Source organism: Wolffia australiana, chromosome 10 (genome assembly GCF_029677425.1).
Source record: "Wolffia australiana isolate 7733 chromosome 10, ASM2967742v1".
Classification (NCBI taxonomy): Eukaryota; Viridiplantae; Streptophyta; class Magnoliopsida; order Alismatales; family Araceae; genus Wolffia; species Wolffia australiana.
In genome coordinates, this window is record NC_135844.1 from 12404712 (window position 1) to 12430659 (window position 25948).

Sequence of the window (25948 nt, forward strand, 5' to 3'; positions counted from 1 at the left end):
TACAGTATCCCATGCGACCAGTGCAAGCCCTCGACTCTGGTCGGTACGAGTGCCTTTCCAGAGGAAGCGTCTCATCAAGCCTTCGAGTCTCTGGCCGATTCCAATAGGCATCTTGATCGCAGAGAGATAGAATATAGGGATTGCTGACAGGACCGCCCTCAGTAGCACCAACCTACTGCCTCTGGCAGCACTTTGGCTTTCCATCCTTCCAACCGCATCTCGACCTTCTCTATCACCGGCAGCCAATTCGCCTTAGTCATCCGCCCTCTAGTTAACGGCAGACCCAGGTATCTCATAGGTAGGCTACCGATCGGTGTTCCCAGCGCCTCTCCGCATTGAGCCTCCTCCTCCAAGGAAAGGCCACAACTCACAAATGCCGACTTAGTCCGATTGATGCGTAGGCCAGAGAAGTCCGCAAATAGGTCGAGTAACATGGACAGGTTTTTTGCCTCCTCTACGGAGCCTTGTACAAAAAAAAGTAGTGTCATCCGCGTACTGCAGTAACGGGATACCCCCAGGGACACTAGCCGTTTGATAACCCTTCATAAGACCATGTGTACCTTCTATATTAGTCCCTCGCAATGTGATACATAGATATGATCTTTAAATGTTGAACCAATTTCTATGAGTGCTTGACACAAACCCAGTTCGGGAGTGTGATCGATCCGCAATGTAATTTGGTTCTCCAAAACAGAAATGATATTTCAATGATCTCAAAGCATTCACAGAGGGAGAAGAGAGGGAGGGAGAACAGAGAGAGAGATTCTCAGGGTAGAGAGAGGAGAGACGGGAATGGTAGAGAGGATGGTGAAAGATTGTCGACGAACGGTTGATGCTCAGCAGGGGGATGATGTCGAGCTTGCAAGCACAGAGAGGGAGAGTCACGACCGGAATGGGGTAAGGAGAGGAACTAGTGGGACTCACAATGCATCATTCTTCCTGCCCTTCCTCCCTGGAACAAGGGCTTAACTAAGAGCCAAAGTGGGCTGGGCCTGCACTACCAAAAGTGGGTCATAGTAGGTTCTTCCAAGCATAGACACAGTGGCGAACCATATCAGAGCTGCAGGACCGAGGGCCAATCCCAGCCTGTTAGGGAGGCCAAAAGCCAACAATGAACCCTCTTATGCCCCTCTGATTCCTTGGAGCAGGAAGTCCAACGTGAGCTACCCCTCTCATACCCTAACACTTATGTCACTCATATCCTGACACTGGCCGTGATTCTCTCTCTATGGTTATGCAGCCAATGATGTCCCCTGATGAGCAGCGAAGTTCTTCTGGGAATCTTTAGTCGCTCATTTATCATTATCTTTCTTCCCTCTTCAACTGCAGGAAGAACTTCACAATTCCACTCCTCTTTTGAACACCAAAGTTTCCCTCTGGCTCTTAGGACATATGATTTAAATTCTGAGGTTCTTCTTTGAAAATCACCAAGCAAGATTACATTGAGACGATACATTCCACTTAAGGTTGTATCAATGCTCCAGCTTCAGGGTGGGATGGTATGTATATTTATTTGCACATTTGTAATCTTCCTTGGGGTTTAAATGTATAGTAATCCAAAAGAGGCATCAGAACTGTCAGCAGGTGCTTCCGTTGGTTTGTTTTCTTTGTCTCTTAACCTCCTTCATTAAAGCCTGTATTCTGATACGTTCTTTTCAAGAATGTATCGAAGACACGCTAATTAGAGAGTTGGCCTCTGATCACACGTGGGCAATAAATGGCATGTGTGACTGAAACCTATAAATGAAGGGGAGCAGGGAGAAGAAGGGGGATCTTTCTTTCAAGAAATTCCGTTTTCCCTATGTGGCAGCCGTCGCTGAAGGCCAGAGCACAGGCAACACCAGCGACAAAAGGGAAGAAGGATCCATCCAACATTCTCATCTGTATTTCATTATTCTTTCCTCTTTCCATTTCTTTCTTTCTTGGAAACAGTCACAGATCAGAATTGATAGCCAGAATATTAGAGCATCAAAATACACTTTTCATGAATTGTCTGAAATTTCTCTTCCAAATATATCGTGCGAAGTATAAGCATTGTAAAATTAAATAAATTGATATTCCCACTTATTTTATAAATGCCCCTATGAGATATGTTTAGATGGTATCCATGATATCGAGTCCTCCAAAACCGAAACAATGTAAAACAGTATAAATACGGTGATGACACATTATTTTTGTTTGCTTCTTGGTGGTGGCTAGAGTTATGACTGGTTGTCCAAGGAAAACAGGTCGTACAGGAAGGTTAACAAGAATCAAAACACCTGGTTCTCATTTCTGTATAAAATCATTAAAGTATTCAATCTAAAAATTTTACTAAACAATAAAAAGATGATGAGTCATTCTAAAAGGAAAACCTGGTTTTTTCCCTCAGTACAGTAGTGAACTGCTGTTGAGCGGTGCGCCTGACTTCATCTAATGTCATCTGCATGAGAAAAAGGGAAGAAATAGAGTCCATGTTACACAAAACGATATGAATAAGGACATTTAAACTGTAATTGAGGCCTTAAGACCTGAACTGCTGCTGCTGTCTCCAAAGCCAATGTTTGGCTAAGTCCTGTACTATTCTTAAAAAACGAAATAATATCATCAATCGTGTCTTTTAAATACTGCGAGAAATGAAAAAAATGTCAACATCCAATAAACCCAATTCCCTCCAAATGAGAAGTTAACAATGGCATACAGTCATATAACATGGAGAGGCTTTGGCAACAAAACTCCAGTCCATTTCCGAACCGAAGGGCTTGTAAGAGAACACACTGAGTAACGAGCCAGAAGTAGTCGCACTCTGCATCAATATGAAAAAAATATATATAAGCTATCTAGAATAAACTCGTATCCAACCACCAAAGAACAAATGGATTCATCATGTAGAAGATTTGAACCTCAGCCAACAACCCATTCTGTGATGAGAGCTTGTATGATCCCAAATTTAGGTTGAAAATCTTGGTTTCTGAATAAAATTTAGCAGAACACTCTAAATTATCGCACGAAAGGTCAGCTAGATACGAAGAATCACTTTTAACAAGCTTAGAAGAATTATGCTTCATGTAAAACTCCAAATCTAACTGAAGCACACTGTTATCTTCTTTAGAAATCAACGTGTTATCGTCACTTTCTTTGTAGCCGATAACTTTGTTTAGCCTTTCCCAGTCTTCATCTGAAAAGTTCATGATTCCATCTGATTCTCCTCTGCCCCCTTTATTTGATCCAGCCCTGATGGAAAAATCCAAAATCTTAATGGTCAAACATGTTTATGTACCTTAAATTGTATCAACAGGATGACTGCTTCAAAAAGGTGGAAAGCGAGTATAGAATTCAATTATTAGACTGTGAGATATGCATAGTTATGCACTGTAGAGCACACATGAGTTCCGACCTTAAGAAGCTGACCATTCAAAGTGAATAAGACAAAAAGGATAACTAACTTCGTCCATCAGACAGGAGCACTCACAAATTTACAACAGTACAGAGCCAGTTACGGATATATCCAACGACTGGACCATTAGTAACATAAAGGAAACAACACACACAAATATTGAAGGAAATGACTTAAGTTGCAAACATAAAGCTCAAAAGCCCCCTCAATCTAGTTAATAGATATTGTCAATTTTGTAGCATGCGGGTAGAATCAATCTTGCAGAAATTCTACATTCTGCGAGGTTTGTTTTTGAAAGAAAGATAGGGGAGATCATACAAAGTCGGTGCCCCTCCCAATGAGATAAAAAGATATATGTAGGGCCTAAATGGCCAGCAACGTCCGTGGCCATGGGCCCTTAAACCATGCAGTGAAAAAACTCACGTCGGCTTGTACCACAGTATCCATTGATGTTTTCCCTTCGTGGAAGATGACTTCGTTATTGTGCAGCCATAGTGCCCCAGAGTACTGCGAAGGGTTGAACCTGCCTTGCCTGCCCCCTGAGTGCCCCTCTCACATTCTTAGAGATAGAACCCCAGAGAGTCAGAAGAGAAATTTTTGGCCGTATTCTTAGAGGTAGAACCCCTGAGTGCCCCTCTCGTTTTATACAACTTACTAGTGTCTGATTCCTCCCTAGATGTCAAGCATCTAAACTACTTCCAATTGTTATATCCCGCTTTAGGATACAGCCAAAAATTGATACGTAAATTGAACTAGAACTATAAGTAGAGGGTTTAATGATGAAGAAGACAGATAGCACGTGCTCCAACTGATATCAACCATTCCCAGCTTGCTATTCAAGTGCTGAAAGACTGCTCCAAATAGTAAGCCCCCTGAGCATACCTTGTGATCGTCTCTACCTCTGTGTATCTTCTGCCGGCATGCCCCTGGTCGCTCCCTGCCTCCTCTGTGCAACCTCTCTGATCATTCCCGTTCTACTCTCCAACCCCCCCGTAACATCTACACTTCTCATCTAGCCCCCTTCCCCATGTTAGTCTACATCAAGGGTTGTATCATAATGATGTCATTCTATATCGATGGCAAATTCCATCTACCTCATCTTGGACAAGGTATTGGCTAATCAACTCCAACAAGTGATCAGCGATTTGGTCAGACCCTTTCAATCTGCATTCATCCCCAGTCAAAAGTTGATCGACAATGCAGTAGTGGCAAGGGAAATCATAGCAGCATGGCAGAGAGAGAGCAAGAAGGGTTTTATGTAGAAAGTAGATTTAGCTAAGGCATACGACCCACTGGATTGGGACTTCCTGTGGACCTCAATGAGGAAGAGAAACTTCTCGATAAAGTGGGTGAAATGGGCGAAAAGGTGCGAGACATCACATTCGTTCTCGGTCCTCGTGGATGGCAAACCAGAAGACGGATGGATCCACCCTCAACTTCTCGATAGACAGGGATACCCATTGGCCCCGTTTTTATTAGTCTTAGCACTAGATGCCCTGGCCCCCTTTACAGTAAGGTATGCGCACAGGGCAAGTTGAAGGGTTTCCAATCCAAGAGTTTCCCAACAGGTATACCACTACTTCAGTATGCAGATGACACTGTCTTCTTCATGGAAGGCTCAACAAAGGAAGCCCAAAATATTTCAAAACTATGATGCAGACATTATCCATACATGCAGACACTTATGGAAGCAGAAAGTCCTGTTAAAAGTGCGGATTTCTGACACACGTTCCCTGAAAGCACACACATCAACATGTCCCATGTGCAGCCTTTGAGAGAAAGACCGATCTCACCTGTTTTTTTAGTGTCTTTTTGTGCAGGCCATTTGGAGATCACAGAAGCTGAGCGGGGTCGATGTGACGTCGGACATATCATGCAGGAGATGACTCAGGGTTGGTGCATGCAGAGAACGTTAGAGATGGGGAAGGAACCTCACTGTGCTCTAGGCGCTATGGCTGCACCGTAATGAGGTGGTATTTAAGGGAAAGTCTGTGTCTCTAGACTCGGTGCTTCATGATGAAGAGAATTGTATATCCTAATGGTTTAGTGGAAGTGAGAGAGGAAAAAGAGGCCTGGCTGGCCGGGCATGTACTTTTCACGATCCTGTATAAATTATTATTAATTTTGTGTTGATCAATGATTTCAGGTAATCTTCCCTCTTTTCATTAAAAAAAGCACAATGATGTCATTCTATATTTTCTCATTGGTTTTTTTTTTGAACAAATATAAGGCAGTCATTCGACGAGTCGGTAACCACCCGAGAAATGCATGGGCTCTAACGTCCTTGTTTTACATGCTTATCTTCTCCCCTCTCTATTCCCCTCTCGCCGGAACCATGCCGCAATGAGGACATCGACCTCGTGGGTGAGCCCATCGATTGAAGACTGCCTCCCCCTGAAGACCACTTCATATCAATGTCACCCTATTTCCCAGAGCACCGCCAATGCATGACCCCCTTCCTCTCTTCATCTATGGTCGTTTATCTGCATTGATTCCCAGAAGGCCTCTGCTGATGTCATATTCACTCCCAAGTGTACTTGGGATGCCCACGTCAAGCGTGCAAAGGGGCATGCAAAAAACAGATGGTTACAGTCCTCGTCTTCTCGTATACAATGAGTACATGTCGTCGGTATCTTTTTTTTTTTTTTGTGAAGAAAATAAGGAAGACCACCCGAAGCAGTGGTCAACCTGATGCTATTAAGAAAAGAAGCTGTGACATGTCGTCGGTATCTTTGGGTACATCCGTTGAGGAAGACGCGGGTCACCAATCTCTTGTGGTGCAAGAGCCAACTGAAGATCTTTACCTTTTCTCATTGGTAAAGAGGCAGTCCACCACAAAATGTTTGATTCGGTCACTTTGAGTGATTATAGGCCCTATTGTCACAATGGATCTTAATGGACTTAAGTATACAGGGTCGGAAAAACAAGAATGCCTAGAAACCATAAAGCTTCAGGACAAGGGCATGACACAGCAGACAGTTTCTTACAATGCCATGAAATTATTTTTTCACCTAGGGACGTACAGAAAACCAGACGTTGATCTTCAGCCATGTTTGGTAAAAATGGCCACTCAATTATGAACTAAGTCAATGGGGACTTGATCATTCCCAATTTCTACCATATCATAAAAGGTTATAAAACTTTTTTGATCAGTAAAAGGGTCCAACAAATGCCCTTGAGAGACCTTGGATCCAATCTCTGCAAATTACAGCAATGGTGATAAGCCCCCTCTTTCAACTCATCAGGCCTGTCAACTGGACATAAATATAACACCCATCAAGCATCCTAAAAGATCGTGATTCAGCATCTTCTTGAGCAAGCAAAGAAAAAACAGATTTCTGCAAAGAAACGGATGCATTGAATATCATATTTCCCAAGAGAACCAACATGGACACTGAATACCAGCAACTGGAACCATTTTTTATCCTCAGGACTTTTGCATCATCGAGCACTGTGAATATTGCCCCACTTGATCCACCTCACCCTCATCTCTTCACTGTAACTTCCAAGACAAAGATCAGTATGCCCCTTCTTCCCCGCTCCACCTTTTTTATATAGGCCCCTCAATGGCCTGCATTTCCCACTCTATTAGGTATTAATACCATTTGAGTCGACACAACTGTCCTCGTCTTGACCCGTTCCATCTTCATTTCTGTATATCTCATCACGTATGCTATTCACGTGCTAATGAGACAATGCTCCTGGGTATGCTGTCTCTGTAACCCAATCTTTTCCCTTCTTCTTCACATATGTTTTCCATGGAATCATATCAGACTAACAAAGAGTTCTATTACAACTTACCCTCTGTGCTAATGTTGACCAGTGCCGTGAGCTAAGACTGATGCTAGTGTTCATTCACATAACACAGACTATTAATTGGTTGCTTAAGCATCTTCCCGCAATAACGTCCATTGTTGTGCTGTTGCTGATGAGGAATCCTTCTGAGTCTTGAATACTTTGCTGAGGCTTCAACATAAACGTTTTCTCTCAGATACAGATGATATGCGGGTGTCCTTCAAACCGATGGAGAGGGCCTATTTTTAAAGTCAGGTGCCATTATCGATTCAGGAGCTGGGAAACAAGAAATTCCAATTCCGGATTTAAACTAGTTAGGAACCAATACAGTCTATCTTGAGAATAAAGATTTTCGACAAGCCTACAGTTTATATCTCGCACCATATATTCTAAAGTTTGAAGGCATACTCCAGAAAAGATTGTATACCCAGCAATAGCATCGTCAACTGGAAGAAAAAAAAATGGATCTCATCAAGTCACTTGAAATGCCCTTTGTGAGCTTTCCCCACAACTCCTCCACAGATGGAATGCATAAGAAATGAGAACTGATCCTAGCGTCCATTGTGTCAAATAACCAGGATTTAAAGATAGCATCAGCCTCCCTCCAAGATTTATGCTTGGCAGAAATTGGGCCAGGACCAGATTGATGACTCAACTTACTTTGGACTTTGGGGATATTTTCAAAGCAGTCACTCTGTTTGAGGAGATTGATTCCATAGAATTTAAACATTTCAGGAATCTTAGGCAGTTCAAGATTTGAGGGAAAATAATTATCAGTGGTTACCTTCATATATAAGTCCTGACCTCGACAGCACCACTAGATGTTTTCCACATTATGTAGCAGTCATGAACTTTAGAGCAACCAACAGGCCACGGTTACAAGTGGTGAACAGCTTTCTCTCTCAGTTGATTGAAGAAAATGAATGAGGACATCTTGCGGGTGTTCGAAAGCAGAACTTGAGGAAAAGCCATAGGATGAAGAGATAGGGTTAACAGAAGCACAAGAAAAAAGAAGACAAGCCAGATGAACAGCATTGGTACCAGGCAAAGGCTGTACAATTAGTATCTCTTAGCCAGTGGTTAATACCTGAAACAGGCGAATGAACAAACACCTGCATACTGAGAACAGAAGATGCATCTACCACTATTTGGTTGTCAATGTGTTCCAACTCCTTATCCAAATCTCTGATACCATGTAAAGTTAAGCTCTATTCGGTATGCACGATGCCTGAACTTGAGTAACTGAGAATTCAGAGAGAAGACAAATAAAAATTTCGCCATTCACTAGTGCTCCACCTCTTATAAAGTTTCAGGAGCAGAAGGTAGATGATGGTGTTCCCAACAACCAGCCCGTTGGTAATATAAAGGAAATAACATCATTCCTGTCCTCTTGAGCGTTTTGGCTTGGGATTCTGGACTGCATTTGCCGCTTGGACTTGTCGAAACTGCAAACTCCACCAGACATCTGAAACTCCAAACCTCGAGAACTCCCGACTTCCTGGATTTTAAACCGAAAACACCAGGTGCCCTCGGCCTGAAGGCCTCGAGTGTCGCTTCGCTCTAGCGTTTGGAACTCCAGAACTGCAGCCGGGAGCTGAGCTTGCTAACTCTCCTCGCTTTAGTGCTTCTCAATCAGCGAAGGCCTCACTCCCTCGAGCTTGTTTTGGGTACTGGGTTTCCTGAAAGCGCTTCTCAATCGGCAAAGGCCTTAGACAGGTAGACGAGTTCACAATCCCCAGCTTGCAGTTGCGAGTTGTTGTTGTTGTCAATATCACTTCGACTTGGGAATCGACTAGTGAATCGTCTTCAGAAATGACGTAGTTGATGCAAGGCTCCAGCTGTGTGCCTTGTGTCGGCGACCGACCGACAGACTCCATACCGGAAGTGAAGAGTATGGTTGACCCAAAGGTGATTTCGCGATCCTTTACCTGGACAGTCCTCCCGGTTTTGGTTTCAGCGTTTTCATTTTCCGGTTTCCCATACCCTTCCGGGAGGAGGGCTAGAGGGAGGGAGCCTTGCGCGCGCATAGAAATAAACTTACTCCCCGAGTTAGTTCATTTCTTCCTACGCATATGTGCATGTGTAATATATATACCTCCTCCCCGAGGAGGTGTAGATATTTCCTGCGCGCGCATGTAGATATCAACTACCCACCCCCCCCGGTAGTTGTTATCTTTCCTGCACGTGTATGTATGCACGTGTTAATTATTTTATTATAAAATAATTAACAATAAGCGCGCCCGGAGGCGCGAGTGTGTATGCCATAAGTGCCAAGAGGAATAAATGAAACATCAAGAGTAAAGCCTAACAAGATGTAAAAATAAATCAAAAGGATGAACTTCAAAAACAGAAGCATAAAAATGGTTTTGGTGATCACAATACCATCCTAAAGACCACCAAGACTGTGATGTCTTCTGTTTTTTCTGATAGACAGCTGATCCAGTTGACTGAACCACAAATTCATGCGCTAGCATTCTGCAAGTATATGAATAATACATTGGTCACGATAATTAATTAAATGTCACGTTTGTCATCCCAAGAAATAAAAAAACAATAACTTAGCAAGGTCCATATCTAGCATCAGAAGAGTGACTTCCATGAGATTTATGTTCTCCTAAAGTGTCATGTTTAAGATAGAACATAGAATCAGGTGTTTTCCTCTTAGTTTAGCAGTTTCTTAATTTATGCTCTATCATTTGTGTACAAATATCGTCGACTTAGAGCTTCCATATAATAACAAACCAGATTTTGCTCGCTCCTCTGTATTTCTAACATACAAGTTATGCTATTATTTAGAAGAACAAGCCAAGGTGGGAGAATATTACAATATCTAATTAGAGACCTGATCCAAGAAAAAAGAATACCTCCACTGAAGAATCACATAAATGTCAAGCTCTCGATCAAGTCTTCTAAGATCTTCATTTTCATGCGCCAAATCCCAACTGCCACTATATCTAAGAAGCGAAGCATAGAGAGATACATATCTTTTACGTAGCTTGGCATGCCTCAGCACCTGGTTCCAGGATACAACCCCCCTGAGGAAGGATAAATAACTTAAAGAGTATAGTACACCCAATATTTCTCCCAATTAAGTTAACAGGAGATCTTATTTAAGGATTCAAGAGCAACTGAAGCAATTTGAAATCCAAGAATATATTATTGGCAACATAACCATTAATTTTCATCGCTATGGGAATTTTTTTGCAGGACAGTCTGGAGCAAAGAGAACATAAACCCGTTTGAAAAAATTCTGGAAAGAGGACAAGATTAAATACGGTAAGTGATCCAGTGGAGGTCATAAGTACAATAAAGTACACTCTCGATGTGAATCTGGAGAGAAGTAATATATTCAACAATGTCAAGCGGACACTGCGATGCAAGGTAACTGATGCGATCCATAGACGCATCTACATACGACGACGTCGGCCCACAAGCAATGCCAGTGGCCCAGCCCTTGACAGGCCAGGCCATGGCACTCTTAGGGCATCGACCACACGGGAGACGTCAGCTTTTGTCATCTGGTGAGTTGCTCTCGCACCCTCCTGTCGCCTAAGCTCGTTCTCACCGTTCCTCTCGCAGTGATCGCCAACGCCGCCGGCACTCCCTCTCTCCCTCTCCGTTCTCTCTCTCTCTCTCTCTCTCTCTCTCTCTCTCTCTCTCTCTCTCTCTCTCTCTCTCTCTCTCTCTCTCTCTCTCTCTCTCTCTCTCTCTCTACCCCACCTCCCTTCCCTTCTCTCACGGAGGTCTCAGTATCGGACAACAATCTTCTGTCGTGATCCATTAACAAGTACACAGATTTTGGGGGTTTTACCAGTAACAGAAGACCAAGAAAAATGAGTAAGTTCAGATGGTCCCTGAAGATACAGAGGAAATAAGCACCAAGAAGATAGACACACGAGGGTAGCCTATCAAGATTTCAGAGGAATTCTTGTGAAGAAGAAGAGAGGGTCGGGGGGGTCGGGCAGGGAGGTCCGCCGCAGGGGGGGTTGGGCAGGATGTTGTTCTTCAACCTTTTTATACATAATTAATACTGAGAAATTTTCTCCTGAGGCAAAGATAACATCAATCAATATACTTTTTATCTTGGTCGTTTGCTTCTCTTCGCTACTTTATCATTAAGATGTGAAAGATTGCCTTTTGTCAGGGAGATCTCTGAGAGGTGTACAGAGAACAACCTCATGTCTTTGTCTTCACTCAGCATCCATACATGTTCTGTCTTTCTCTGAAAGCCCAGCTATGGCTTCAAACAGTCCCCCTGCCTGCTTCTCCCTGTTTAGCAAACTCGTTTTGGAGTTTGTTCCTCACCAATGTGGGTCCGTCACTCCATGTTTTATCATCAAACACTCTCGGTGCTTGTGTTGACAACACATTTTTGCTAATGATGATCCACATGGTATTTCTGAGAAGAATTTCTTCAAACATGGTGGCTATTAAAGAGTCAGGTCCGCTAAGGTACTTCCAGGGGATTAAAATTACTCATACCATGGAAGGTGTGGCCACCAATCAATGTAACTATATCTTTTTGTTCTGATAAATGATACCGGGATGGTTCCAGAAAAGCCTGATTCTACTCCAATAAATATTCAGGAGAAATAAGAAGAGGAAACTAGCAATATATTGAAAAGTCCCAGCAGTTCCACCACCCAGTTCGACAGTTGATATACCTCCTGGTAAACTCGCCCAAACATTTCATTTTTCCACCACGTGGTCAGCTTTTGGCAAGGCTTAGTTTCAACAAGTTCAGATCTGCAGGATGTTAAAGGAAATTCTGATGCAGATTGGACAAGCTCACATGTTGAATGATGCTCTACAACCAGCTTTTATATACTTCTGGAGTTAATGTTGTCTCTTGGAAGATTAAGAAGCAGCAAGTGGTTACCCTATCTTGATCAATGTTATGGCTGCACCACACGGTACTACATGATGTGGAGAAATGTATATCTTACTGGTCCAGTAGGAAGTGAAGGATGGAAGAAAGGCCAGGATAGCCGCTCTTGTATTTGTCACGATCCTATATATTATTATTAATCTTGATCACATCTCTTGGGTGATCTTCTCTCTTTTTCTTCAAAAAAAGAAAATCATGCCAACCCCACAACCCTCTTTCTCATTCTCGTCCAATCACTCTTGAGGACAAAGTCAAAATACTAAAACTTATGGTGGTCTGCAGGTTAATTATAAAACATAGGTCAACATAAAAACAGATGCCATCAGAAAACAGTTCAGCCATACTAAACCACACCAAACGAGAAGATTATGATAAAATAACAACTAATGTTTTGAATAAATAGATGTGCCTGAATCACCTGGAAGTGTTTGCCTCTTCTGCCACCACTTTAAAGGCATATTTCCACCATGATCTTGGATCAGAACTTATGGAATCATGGGGTCGATAATGAGCGTACTTCAGCCGCTGGTTGAAAGCTGTAAAATTATCTGACAGTCTCAAAATATCCGTGTATCCATCCTGCATATTATATCTTCACCCGATTACTAATGAGATACCCTTAATTATTTGAAAGAAAGGCCCTCTTAATCATAAAAAGGATAAACAAGTAAAAACCTCAGATAAACATAGTGTCACATCCTCCAGGTTGATGGATGCTTTCTGTAGAGGCATAGCCCTAATCCTTGATTCTTCTGTTCTCAGCTTGGTGTACCTAGCATTCCCAGTCACGGGTTGCAGAAAGTAGCAGTGATCTCCAGACTTTTTCACTGAATAATCATCAATAGGGTCCAACTCGAATATCTATAAAATGGAAAAGAATCAACTTTTTGATGATGTCACATCGGCAAAGTACAAAATTTTGTTTTATGAAACAAACCTGGCTCCATTCAGAGGGGAGCAAATCTTCCCATTTCTTGTCAATACTCCACGGAGAAATGTCTGAATCTAAATAAAAGGCCAACCGCGCAAGTTCCACTGACTGGGTTCAAGATGAAAGCACTTAAAATAAGTGAAAGCGTATGGCCTCACGTTGATAGACATTCCTCACATGTAACATTGACAATGGAAAAGGTATTTAAGATACACTGAGACTCAACCTTCTGAATGTGATCTAGCGCCTCTCCGGTCGCAAAAGTTTCTTCACCAGCATCATCAATTGTAAATGCTGAAAGCCTGCCAAGCATTAAACCTGCGGCAAAAGGGTGGCCAGGATTGCTGCCAGAAAAACGATTATCACTAGTCTAAGAATCCCATCAATAAGCAAAAATAACCTGTAAAGTTATTTTTACCTCTCAAGATCCTCGTATCTAATATGAATGTTGGAAATAGACAGTTTCAGGTTCCCGATGATGGTGTTGATGAATGACCCCAACCACGATGAAGTCTGCAACAATCAGGAAGTATCACTAAATTGATAATATCGAAAGCATTAGGTTGCACTGCCCATGACATCCGGAAAATAAATAGCAAATGCAGTTAACTATTATTCTTCTGTATTATTTCTTTAATTTCTTACTGTTTACTTGTCCGTACATGCGCCCTACAGAGATCTGACAATAATTTACAGGGTAGATAATGGATCGCAAAGATGTACCCAAGGACATTCATAGAATAATGAAGTGACTTTCCTTATGTCTTGCATCTGCCTCTCTGAAGGTGGCGTCACTTTCCAATAGTTTCCTTGGGGCTCAGTAAATAATATGGTATTAGAGATCATCCTACTGAGTTTCCATCTTTCTTTTCTTCTCTCCTCCAGCTATCTGGTTCCCAACCTGTTTGTCCACCCATCGGAGGTGAAAGTTGGCGTTGGTAACTCACAGACTTGTGGACAAATACTAAGAGTGACACGTGAAGCTAGGAAACAGCGGTATGAATTACTGAGATCAGAGAATAGTCAACATGGCGCCATAGGGTGAACATATTTGGCATTCTCTCTCCAAGCTGGATTTGGAAGTCAGAAATAGCTGTATCAAAACTCTTTACAAATGTGCCAGAGAAAATGTGCATTGATCAACAATCACTATGAATAAAAAAATATTATTGAAATTATTATGTTTCAGAGATAGAATACATAAGTTTCTCATTGGTCTGAACCCAGCCTACGAATCACTACAAGTACAAAATCCCCAAAAGAGACTCCCAGACCTAGAAGAAGCTATTCAAATTGATTTTATACAGGAGAGACACCAGAGACTTAACAGAGTTGGGCACTGGAAGAAAAAGTTTAATATTTTTGTCAAACCCTAATGAGAATATGCAGGGAATCCACCTGCCGATCAGAAGAACACTCTAACACTAGTTGGGAACTCTAGTTGTCCCCGGAAAATCAGAGCTTTAAGAGACCCCCTGATGTAATTATTGCAAAAAGAATTGATAGAGCAAAGAAATTATCATAAATAAGATGGAGACCGCCAGAGTCAGGACAAACATATGTGGCTGTTAATCTCATATCAGAATATCTACAAATTCCGCAACCCACACCCATTACAATTGAAGAATTCTGGAGATGAGTTCATATAGCTCAAGAATAAGGCAGAGAAACTAAAGGCCAAACTTAGCTGTACATCCCTTCAGCAGTCAGGCAGGGAAAATGTTTTTTTACCCTACATACTGGCAATTTGTATATTCAAACTCAGAGGATATTTTTCTCTGTGGCCATCAAGCATCCAATCCACAGCCACATTAAATTTAGTACATACATATTATCATTGTGGCCCATACATGGTCTTTTCTGGAGGATGAATTGCTGCTGGTTGCAGGCTGGAGGTACATTGCATGTCTCTCCATTCATGGTTCATCTGATTACACTGAAAAGACTAGTTCAGCACAGTTATTCTTGCTTCATACTAAATTCCGCCGAATGTCTCATCTATGACAAGGTATCCGGCTGCCAGATTGGACATACTGAAGCAAGGGATGGACAATGCTACAGAGACCAATTGATGAGGTCATCTGTTTTCTGAACTCTTCATGGATATATTGCCCTCTTTTCAAGAAAAGTGATGTTAACACAAATGTTTATTAAGAATGTCAGATTGTTAAAGATAAGTTAGTTGTTTAGGCATTCTTATAATCTCAGTCAAGCATTGTGTGATTGTGTTCATAGTTATGTAAGGGTTCAATTCCCAGTCCCACAATTTTCTGGCTTGCACAGGATTATACTGTTCGGTAATTTTTCATGGGTAGTGAAGATTTTTTATTTGTTTGTGTGTCGTGAAATCCTCAAAATGACATTCATATAGATCAACTTGGATCTACCCTTGGAACACATAAAGATATTCCTGGCATTTGGTCTCTGGAATACTTTTTTTTTTTAAATAACAAGTCTCTAACCTTAACATCAATCAGTTCCTCATATGGCTGTTACATGTCAAAGCTTTCACCCTCCAGTGCAGTCCCAGTTTACAAGTTAAACAATAAGACAAATGAACATCCAAAACTGTCAGTTTCATGAAAGCCCTCTAATAGTGGCTACAAAATAATATCATCAATGGAGGCTGCAATTAATGACCCAAATTCAAAAGAAACTTCCTAACATGGGATGCAATAAAGTATCTAACTTCAACTCCAAAAGAATGACTTAAAACATCAATTATTCAGTCAAATGAAAACTGACAGAAATTATGGAAAAAAGACAAATTTCAGGCTCACGTAACAAATCATACCATCTCTGACTTCTGTAGCTGACGATTCTCCAAGAGCCTCGCTTCCATTTCCTTTAGAGAACGTTGAATTACTAAATGGTTTATCGATGGACGCCTGGAGGTAAATTCAGATTTTCATGTACCTGTACTCGGGCCCTCTTTGCTTCTTGAATGGCATCTTCATTGCTTCCTTCCACTCGCGTAGCAGGCTCTGCCAATATTAAAATTCGATCTACATGCACAATCACAGGCTCCTGGCCAAGCCTGCTCCATGGGACCTGAAAAGGAAGAGAACCAAGATCCACAGAGAGAGTTTGTCACTTGGAATAAGCACCAAAATCACAAGTACAGGAAACATGATATTTTTTTAAGAATTAAGATGAAACTATGAAGCTGAGGCTCCAAACACAGTCAAGTGAGTGGGACTATAGGATTATTGAAGAAGAGAATAAAAGAATAACAAGGATGGCACACGATACAATATACAGAGGCTTGCTCGGATGGCCTGCAGAAGGGCTTTCAGACCCCTAGTTTCCCCAGCGGGTATCCCTCCACTGCAATATGCGGATGATACCACTTTTCTCATTGAGTTTTCTGAGGAGGAGGCCAAGAACCTATCCATCCTGCTAAACCTATTCACGAACTGCTCTGCTCTACACATTAACCACGCCAAGTCTGCCTTTGTTGGCTTTGGGTTATCGCAAGAGGAAGCCCTTTGTTCGAGTGCCTTGGGGACACCTAGTGGTACACTAACCATGAAATACTTAGGCTTGCCTCTATCAGGCAGTCGTATTAAGACCATTGATTGGCAACCGGTACTAGAGAAGATAGAACAGAAGTTGGAGGGATGGCAAGCCAGAGTGTTGTCTAGGATGGGACGATTGCCAACTCATGCTTTCAGCAATACCCATCTTCTATCTCTCGGTATATTTAAAAAAAATATTCTACCTCTGCGTGTTGAATTTACCGGTGGGTTTCAGCAAGTGCCTGGAAGGTATGATGCGAAGGTTTCTATGGAAATGATCAGGAGCAGCAAAGGGGGGGTTGATGGCCCTTGAATTGTGGGACATAGTGTGCAGACCAATCTGCTTGGGGGGGCTGGGAGTACAGAAAATGCAAGATTTGAACATAGCTTTATTGGCCAAATGGGTGAGCTGGCTGATGGGACAAGATACAGATATGGTTACATGGATTCCGAAGGACATCCATGGACCCAGCTTGGACTGGACGAGTCGCATGGTTCTAGTCTGTGGGTCCTCTGCTTTCTGGAAGGGATGAGGCAGGTGTTTCCTCAAGTCCGAGAATTCTTCAAACCCAAACTGGGGGATGGGACATCATTCTGTTTTTAACTAGATGCGTGGTCAGGTCTGGACACATTAAAGTTAAAATTCCCGCACTTGGTTGCCCTTGCACCTACCCCCCAGGCCATGATCTGGGAACGCTACGGTGGCACATGGATCCCAAGAACGGGTGCCTCCTCATCCGACCAAATAAATAAAGAATACACGAAGCTGTGGCAGATCTTGATCCACCCATGCCCCCTAGGTGGGACACATGACAGGTGGGAGTGGATTTGCACACCCTTCTCTGTTTGAGATGCCGATGTGAGACTTTACGGCAGACATATAGTGGAAGAACTCAGGATCCTCCACACGTGTTGCATATGGAGACAAACGCTCCCCCTTAAGATGAGTTTTTTCTGTTGGCTGTTGACGTCACAAAGACTAGTGATGAAGCTCTTCAGGAAGCGATGGCTCCCAGACGCCTCTACGGAGTGTGCTTTGTGTGCAAGTTACAAAGAAGACTGTAGCCATCTATTTTTTGAGTGTTCGTCTTCCCAAGTTGTGTGGACTCATCAGCCAATCTCGGGGGTGGATGTCTCCTCAGAGAAGGCCTTTGGGGACTCTATACAAGGTGGTGCATGCAGGGGGCAAGAGGGGCATGGATGACCCTTCGCAGTATTCTGGGCATTATGGCTGCAATGAACGAAGTCAACTTCAACGTACGGAAAGCACCGACGGACGTTGCTGTACAAGATGTCCCGTGTTTTGCCTTTACATGGTGTAAAGGCCCATTACTAGGGCACAGGGTGACCATGTAGGCTATTTATGTACTTCACATTCATATTTATTTATTACAATAGGAGATACTTAACGTTCATAATTAATGTTCGCCCAGGGAGTCTGGGCATCGCAGCAGGTACCGCGGGTGAATATCTCCTCGGACGAGGCCTTTTGGGCTTCAATCATAGACGGGAGATACAGAAGTAGACTGGAATGTTGGTAATTACTCGCTGGAATGGTCGGATTAGATGTGATGGCCACATTTGAGGAATTTAGAGAAGGACGAGGAAACATGGAGAAGATTAATAGATTACATATATTCCTCTTGCCGAAAGGTCAAGGGGCGGAAAAAATTGAAGACTTTAGACCCATTTCGTTGTCCAATTCAATCTACTTGTTTATAGCCAAGGTGCTAGCAAATAGGCTGAGAGCCAGGATTGGTGAACTGGTTGGACCCGCTCAGTCAGTCTTTATTCCTGGCAAGCTACTGGTGGACAGTGCAGTAACAGCAAGGGAAATACTAACCGCATGGAAGAGGAAGGGAACACGAGGGTTCATGTGGAAGGTAGATTTTGCCAAAGCGTACGACTCTTTAGACTGGGATTTCCTATGGGCCTCCATGAAAAGGAGGGGCTTCCCCCAGGAATGGATAGTATGGGTGAAGAGATGTATCACATCGCACTCATGCATGGTGCTGGTAAACGGACGACCGGAAGGCAGCCGAATACAGCCTCAACGAGGAGTGAGACAAGGCTGCCCATTGGCACCGCTACTGTTTGTCTTGGCAGTGGACGCACTTGCAGTTTGCACTGAGCAAGCATGCACAAAGGGCCTATTGTGAGGCTATCAACTATCCGAGCAATCAAATAGAATTCCCTTGCTACAATTCCCTGATGACACCACCACCTTCATCAAAGGTTCAGTGAGGGAAGCCAGAAATTTATCCATACTAATTGATCTTTTTGCAGATTTCTCAGGACTTCAAATAAATAGGAGCAAATCAGCTATTATGTGCAACGGGCTCCCGCCAAAAGAGGAGGCACAGTGTGCGGAGATCCTAAGAACACCAATTGGACGACTTCCAATGAGATATCTTGGCCTACCATTGACGAAGGGGAGGATGAAGAAAGCTGATTGGCAACCAGTCATTGAGAAGGTGGAAAGACGACTAGAGGGATGGCAAGCAAAAGTGCTATGGAAAGGGGGACATTTGGTGCTACTGAGGTCAGTCTTATCATCCATTCCGATTTTCTATATCTCAGTATTCAAGATGCCCATGGGAGTCGGGAAGCAAATAGAAGGCATGATGAGGCGCTTTCTATGGAGAGGATCTGGGCCAGAACAAAAGGGGGGCCTTGCGATGGTGGCATGGGATAAGGTATGTCGTCCCGTAAAGAGAGGCGGTCTGGGGGTCTTACACATGCAGAGTATAAACACGGCACTCCTAACCAAATGGGTGGGGAGAATAATGAATCCACGAGAGGATTTGGTCATCAATTTATTGCGTGGCATCTATGGTAGGGGACTGAATTGGGACAAAATGGCAGATCCGTATCATGGAGCATCCCTGTTCTGGCAAGGGCTGAGGCAGATGGGACGACATTCCGATACTGGAGAGATGCACGGTCGCCACAGGTTTTTTTAGTGAGATATTCCCTCGATTGTATGTAATTGCCCAGGATCAAAATGCCCACGTGCGTAACTGCTGGGAGGGTGCGTGGAACCCAATTATACATGGGGCCTTATCCGACCAGCATGTGTCAGAGTTCATAGATATGCAGCAATCTCTACTCCAGTTACGACCAGAGGATGGAGAAAAAGACAGGTGGGAGTGGACAAATGGCCCCTTCTCGGTTCGGAAGGCTTATACGATGATCCGAGAGGGGCAAGAGGAAGACCGGGCATTAGTCAGCGCATGCAGGTTCATATGGCGTCAAAAAGTCCCATTGAAGGTGAGATTTTTTGGGTGGCTGTTAGCAAGAAAAAGATTAATGACAAGAGTCTTTCGCCAAAGGCTATACCCAGATACTTCATCACAATGCATGCTATGTGTGAATGGGGGGGAAGATTTCAACCATCTTTTCTTTGAATGCTCCTTTGCTCACACGATTTGGGCCAGCCAGCCACTCTCAAGGATGAAGGTGACATCTGAACTGGCTTTTTGGGACTGGGCACAGAATTGCGCGGGAGGAGGAAACAAGGACGGTGGCCGAGCACTAGCGGTGTTGTGGACCATTCGGTTACATAGAAATGAGGTGTTATTTAGAGGAAGAAGAGCTTCTACAGATGGAGTAATACATGAAGCAGAAGGAATTAAGGTAGCATGGTCCTCCCAAGCGACGTGAGGTGAAGGGAGATATTGAAGATGATTGAAAGGAGGGTATATGGCCTCCAAGGTCCTGATGGGAAGTTCACCGCTTCATTGGGTGATCATCCCTTGTTATAGTTCAAAAAAAAAAATTACTTGCTGTGCTCTGGCCGATATGGCTGCATCGAAACGTTGTGGTGTTTAAAGGGAGGACGGCTTCGGTGGAGAACGTCGCTCATGACGTGGAGGCACTAGTGTCTCTTTGGGTTGGAGTGGGAGGATAGCCCAGTTTGCTCCTGCATGTCTATTGTTTGTGCAAACTCTTTACCGTTGATGATAGCAGGTAGGCCACCAGTTTCGGGTGGTCTTCCTTATTTTCTTCAAAAAAAAATACATCACAACAGAAGGGTCACCGATTTTGTGTGATCACCCCTGTCTTTCTTCCAAAAAAAATATCTGAGCAGGAAAACAAAAGATAAAAACTTATTTCTGACATAAACTGTCAGCCTTTAGCTGATTGACGATAGAGCCAGGAGACAGGTTACTTCTCGTCCTCCCAATCTTCCTTCTCGAGCTGCCAAGGGGATTCAGCAGCAAGAATTGAGAAAAAATGCTTCATTAGTGACTAACCCAGTACTTAAACTGGGTTACATTGATTCAGGTCTTGGAATGCTCGACATTTCTTTTTTGAACGGAAAGATGAAGATCACCTCGAATTTATGATCAACCAAGTACAATATATATGTAGACGCACGTTACAAAGATGACCAAAGTTGTCCTCCACACATCTATCGAAGCTGCTCTTCCCTTGAAAATGATCTTATTACAATGCAGCCATGCCATAGCAACCCAAATACATTTCCCCAATCTCCTGAATGTTCCACCCAAGGGAGAGATCCAGACGGCCTCGTCTGAAGTCCATCCTTGGAGTTTTCTAGCTGGCCCAAATTGCCTGAGCCAAGAACAGATGATAGCAATCTTCTTCGCCGTCTGTGCACAGAAAACACTCAGTAGGAATGTCCAAGAATAGTTTCTTCCTGAAGATTCTCGTGACAACTCTTTGCCTGAGTTTTAAGGGAATCAAAGATTTGCACCTTTAAGGGAATCCTACATGCGCGAATGGTTGCCACGTCTTCCTCAGTCTGACCACCCCTAAGCTTCACATAAGCCCTCAGACAGAAAAAGAGGCACTTACCCCCTCCCAGCCATCCTGCTCCTCACAAAAGGTTCTAACATGCCTTAGAGAGTTTTGCACAAACAAAAAATCCTCCCCCATCTGATCCGAGAGTGCACCCTCAGAGATCGGATTCTGCATGCCACCCCAGATATCCCAACTGTGACCATAGGGTGCCCTGCCAGGACAAAAATCTGCAGAAACTTTCATCATTGAAAGCACCTAGCCTACCGATCCTCTAGCCAATAACAAAATAAGGAGGATCTGATCTAAATGGATCTTATATGGGTAGTTACACACTAAAGATGAAATACAAAGAAGAAAGAGAGTAAATAGGGACAGCACCTAAAAAATAGTGACGGCACCTGCTGGCATAAACTCAAATGAAGAATAAACAAATGCAAATTACTGATTGGAGTAAACCTTGATTCTGATAGATCCAAGAAATCCAGCCTTAACTTTAACAGGCAACTTAAGGGCATTGAGAGCCTCTGGTTTCAGTTGCATGTTTTTCAGCTCGACATCACCTGAAAAAATGTTTCCGGGTGTTCTTCAACTTTTATGAGAAAAATGACAAGAAAACAAAGAAAATGCGGCAAAACTATAGTAAATGAGAGAAAAATAGCAAAAAATAAAATTAAACTGTTAGAGATTCTCAATCCGCCATCACGTTAAAAAATAAGAATTAGACTTCATATTTGTGTTTATTCTCTCATGACACTTAATGTGAGGATAGAACGAGCGAAGAAGAAGAAGCAATAGGGGAGAGGAGATCACAAATTAAAGATGGTGATGACAACGAATGAAGAAAATGAAACTTTCATATGACTGCCAGTGCGCGGCTGCCGCCCGCTGGCACCATGAGGCACAGGAGGGAATGGCTGCCCTGGTGTTTGGACATTGGCAGAGGCATGCTGCTTTCAAAAAAAAATGATACTTCATACTTCCACTTTACGCCTTGATGCATTTTTTTATAAAAGAGGAGATAGAGAAAGAGGGATAAGTGCTTAACAGGTCCAGCCATTAACAAGATTCGGTAAGCATGAGAGACCCTATAATGGACTAGCTATAAACTGGAAAGAAAGGGAGTAAGGCAAACAAGGCCCACTATCAACACCCCCCCTCAAGTAGGATATTGAATATGATCAAAATTCCTGAAACCTCCGACGTGACAGACCCTCGGTGACTATTTTATGAAAGAGGACGGTTACCCAAAAAATCAGTAACCGCCCAAAGTACACATGTATACCCCTAAAGCTCTGACTATACATGATTTTCCCCTCCTCATCTATGTACCGCTCGAGGAAACCATGACGCCATGATGCCCTTGATACCACTTCAATTTGGGGAAGCCAAATTGCCCAGAGCACTGTCATTGCTCGGCCCTCTTCTTCCCTCCTCCTAGGGCCACCTCTACGGAAGGCCTCCCAGATGGACCCTTAGTGATATGTTATGCAGAATTGCCCAGCCTCAAGCTCTTCTTTGATAAAGAGATAATCCACTTCAATATGCTCCGTCACAAGAAAATAGATTTGGGAAATACTAATTGCAGATTTGATATCACAGAAAAACTAAACTGAATAATAGAAGACAATATCAATTCAGCCAGTAGATACTTAATCCAAAAGTCCTCACAGACACATTGGGCAAGGACTCAGCACCAGAATATGCAACGAGCCATTGCATCTTCCTGTTCCAAGTGATCGGATTGTCAACAAGAACGGTGAAATCTGACGATGTGGAACGACTGATCAACTTGAGAGCCCCAAAAGTCAACATCAGAATTAAAATCTGACGTGAACTAGTTCAAAAAGTCAAGGGCGAGACTTCCTTTATACACTGACAATCATACGTTTGATAATAAGCTCTCGTCGACGAATTATGGCGATCAGTAGCGCTGGGCTTCGCTAACGTTTCACAGCTCCAAACGGAAGAAACTTTAATTCATCGACTGAATGAATTCCAAAGTTATCTTCCGACATAAATTATTAAAGACTACAAGAATTGAAAGCAGGAACCGCAAACCTCTCCAGACGCTGATCTTGAGGGCCTCCTTGTTGAAACCTTTCACATAATTACCGAGATACTTCTGCAGCAGCGACGCAACCTGATCTTCCAACATATTGGCGATTTCTCTGCTCTATCCGCAGTTCATCGATTGCTTCTTAGTGAGCGACTCCACTGAGCGAACGATCGAGCGACAGAGAGAGAGAGAGAGAGAGCTGGCCGTGGCTTGTAACGTGGAAGACAAGCCTGAGGCCAGATCAAAAGATGCCAATTGTCTATGAAAATACAAAACTATCTATTTATAACCCGCAGGATGATATGTCAGTACACATCCATCTATATATAACCTGCACGATGCTATCTTCTGCTGCGATATTTACAACATTAAAGTGCCGGAACTAGAAAATATCTAAAAAAGTATTAAAATAAACTACAGATAAATGAGCAAAGTTCTTGCTCATATATGAATAGGGATAAATTAGGCGATAAATATGAATCATTTTCATAGTTTTAATGAAATAAATTAAGCTAAATATAACATAAAATTCAGGATAAATGCATGTTAACGTCCCCCTAAACTTATTATTGGAACAAATGATACTGAAAAACACTAAGAAGGGTGTTGAATTGGTGTTTTAAAGTATCACCTCTTATCTTTTTATAAATCAAATTTTAATATTCATGTATTATGATTCGCCAGTATTCTCATTTTCAAATAATATATTACCCTGCTTCAGAAACCAACCGACTTGATTATGTTGTCCATCAAAAAAGAATCACAAAATATCTGAATTATTTTTAGCCAAAAATCAATGGATTGTCTAAGTTACAGATTTAATCTGTACTCTTGAAATCTCACAACACTATCTAATACCGAAGAACTGAGACATCTACAACTATTCTTGTTGAGTCTTCTCCATGATCACCTTTAACTGTTCCTTTCTTGCCAGAGATGTTAAGAGGCCCCTGAAGATCATACATGTCCAGTCTTTGTCCTAGACTCTCCTAGATATGTCTTCCCAACCTTGGTTCTTGAACCTGAAATGTTATAATTGGAGTTCTTTGTTAAAACTATCATCATTTTCTCTATATTTCAAAAACTTCTTCAGATGTAGAATTTATATATATTTGGTACAAAACAATTTTTAAGTATTTTTTAAAATGTAAGAATTTCTATTTTCAAAATCATTTTGTGGAAATAGTGTCTTGCATGGTTGATAGTTCAAAAGCTGAAATTAGAGAAATTATTCAAACTGATAAGTTTCAAATAAAGTTAAGAATGTAGGGGACTGTACTCTCCCTAGCTAAAATTATTTTATGAGAGTATGAGTTTTTTATAAATTCTTATTGATTAAACTCAAATGCATCAATCCCATAAATTTAATACTCGTTTTGGGTTTATCAAGGAACCTATATTTATCCTATCAGGAATTTGTGTGTTTTCACTCAATCAAACACACATATAATAATAGTACACAGTGTATAGTAAATACATGTCAGTAAATATGTTTAAAATTATAAAATAATGAAAATTACTTTTATTTTTTTAAGAATTGAAGTGGTACCAAATAATTTATCATAAATCAGAAATATTGATTTCCTGAATCTTATTTAGGATTTAATTTATATTATATAATTTTAAATTTTAAAAATATTTTATTATGGAAATAAGATATGTTTAGTTGTCTATAGATGATTTAATTGACATCATAGAATATAGATTTGAAGAAATTAAACACAATAGCTTTTAAATCTATAATTCCTAAATATTTATGATTATTTATGTTAAATAATTAACATTTTAATGATTATTTATGTTATATATATATATATATATATCACGAAATTCTAGAGTTGCTAATTCATGTAGCAAGTATACAAGTGATTTTGTGTGATAACAAACCTTTGAAAATATGATTTTAACATAAAAGTCATTATAAGCTGTACATTCACACTAGATAGTCCTCTTATACATCTTTCAAACCCACACTCAGCTCAAAATAAAAATCATCAAATGCATCACATATTTATTGTGATGATCTTAAAAGTGATGGAATTATATCCTACAAGCCAATCGCACTCCTATATTTTTTATTTCATTTAATTAATTGGTATTATTTATTATTCGCATACAATGTTAATAATTAAGTCCAAGGATATTTGAAACGATGCAAAAATTATAATGAGATTGTATAATGGTTATTTCTCATATTTAAACTTATATCTAAAATATCCCTATTCATGAGATATTCGGAAGGATCTGTAAATGAAATATCCATATAAAATATCATTATTTACTTAAGCTCATATGATGAAGATTGTTGATCTTGAAAAAATTTGCAAGGAGACACTAAGGACAGTGTATGATTTTTTGGAAAAGATATCATTAAATTTATATGTTTTCTCCCTAGCCTTCGTTGTTACTAATTTTCAAACTGGCTGATTCATACCATAGTCATGTAAGCAGTTTTTAGACGTACGCCAATGCCATATTGTGGATGGATGCTTTCTTTTGACTATTACTATTACTAATCTTGTATTTGATAAAAAAAAATTACTCGGATAAAATTAAGTCTATAAAGGTAGTTTTGGGGTCAAGATAGGATCTTGTGCTCTTCGTACACTAGGAGACA

General features: G+C 41.6%; 1 protein-coding gene across 2 annotated transcripts in view; it reads right to left on the bottom strand.

Moving 5' to 3' along the window:
- Positions 1–23593, bottom strand: part of LOC144708387 (pleckstrin homology (PH) domain-containing protein) — an 87841-nt gene extending 64248 nt beyond the window's left edge. For both annotated transcript variants that reach the window (XM_078581667.1, XM_078581666.1), the window contains exons 1-15: positions 23334–23593; positions 21732–21835; positions 15907–16041; positions 15785–15835; positions 13409–13503; positions 13217–13334; positions 12997–13098; positions 12735–12920; positions 12478–12638; positions 10036–10206; positions 9554–9646; positions 2883–3213; positions 2681–2785; positions 2511–2606; positions 2355–2422 (exon numbers count right to left, since the gene is read on the bottom strand). In XM_078581667.1, coding sequence (XP_078437793.1) covers positions 2355–2422; positions 2511–2606; positions 2681–2785; positions 2883–3213; positions 9554–9646; positions 10036–10206; positions 12478–12638; positions 12735–12920; positions 12997–13098; positions 13217–13334; positions 13409–13503; positions 15785–15835; positions 15907–16041; positions 21732–21835; positions 23334–23430 — 1913 coding nt within the window. In that variant the 5' untranslated portion in view covers positions 23431–23593. The remainder of the gene's footprint in view (positions 1–2354; positions 2423–2510; positions 2607–2680; positions 2786–2882; positions 3214–9553; positions 9647–10035; positions 10207–12477; positions 12639–12734; positions 12921–12996; positions 13099–13216; positions 13335–13408; positions 13504–15784; positions 15836–15906; positions 16042–21731; positions 21836–23333) is intronic.
- Positions 23594–25948: the final 2355 nt, after the last annotated feature.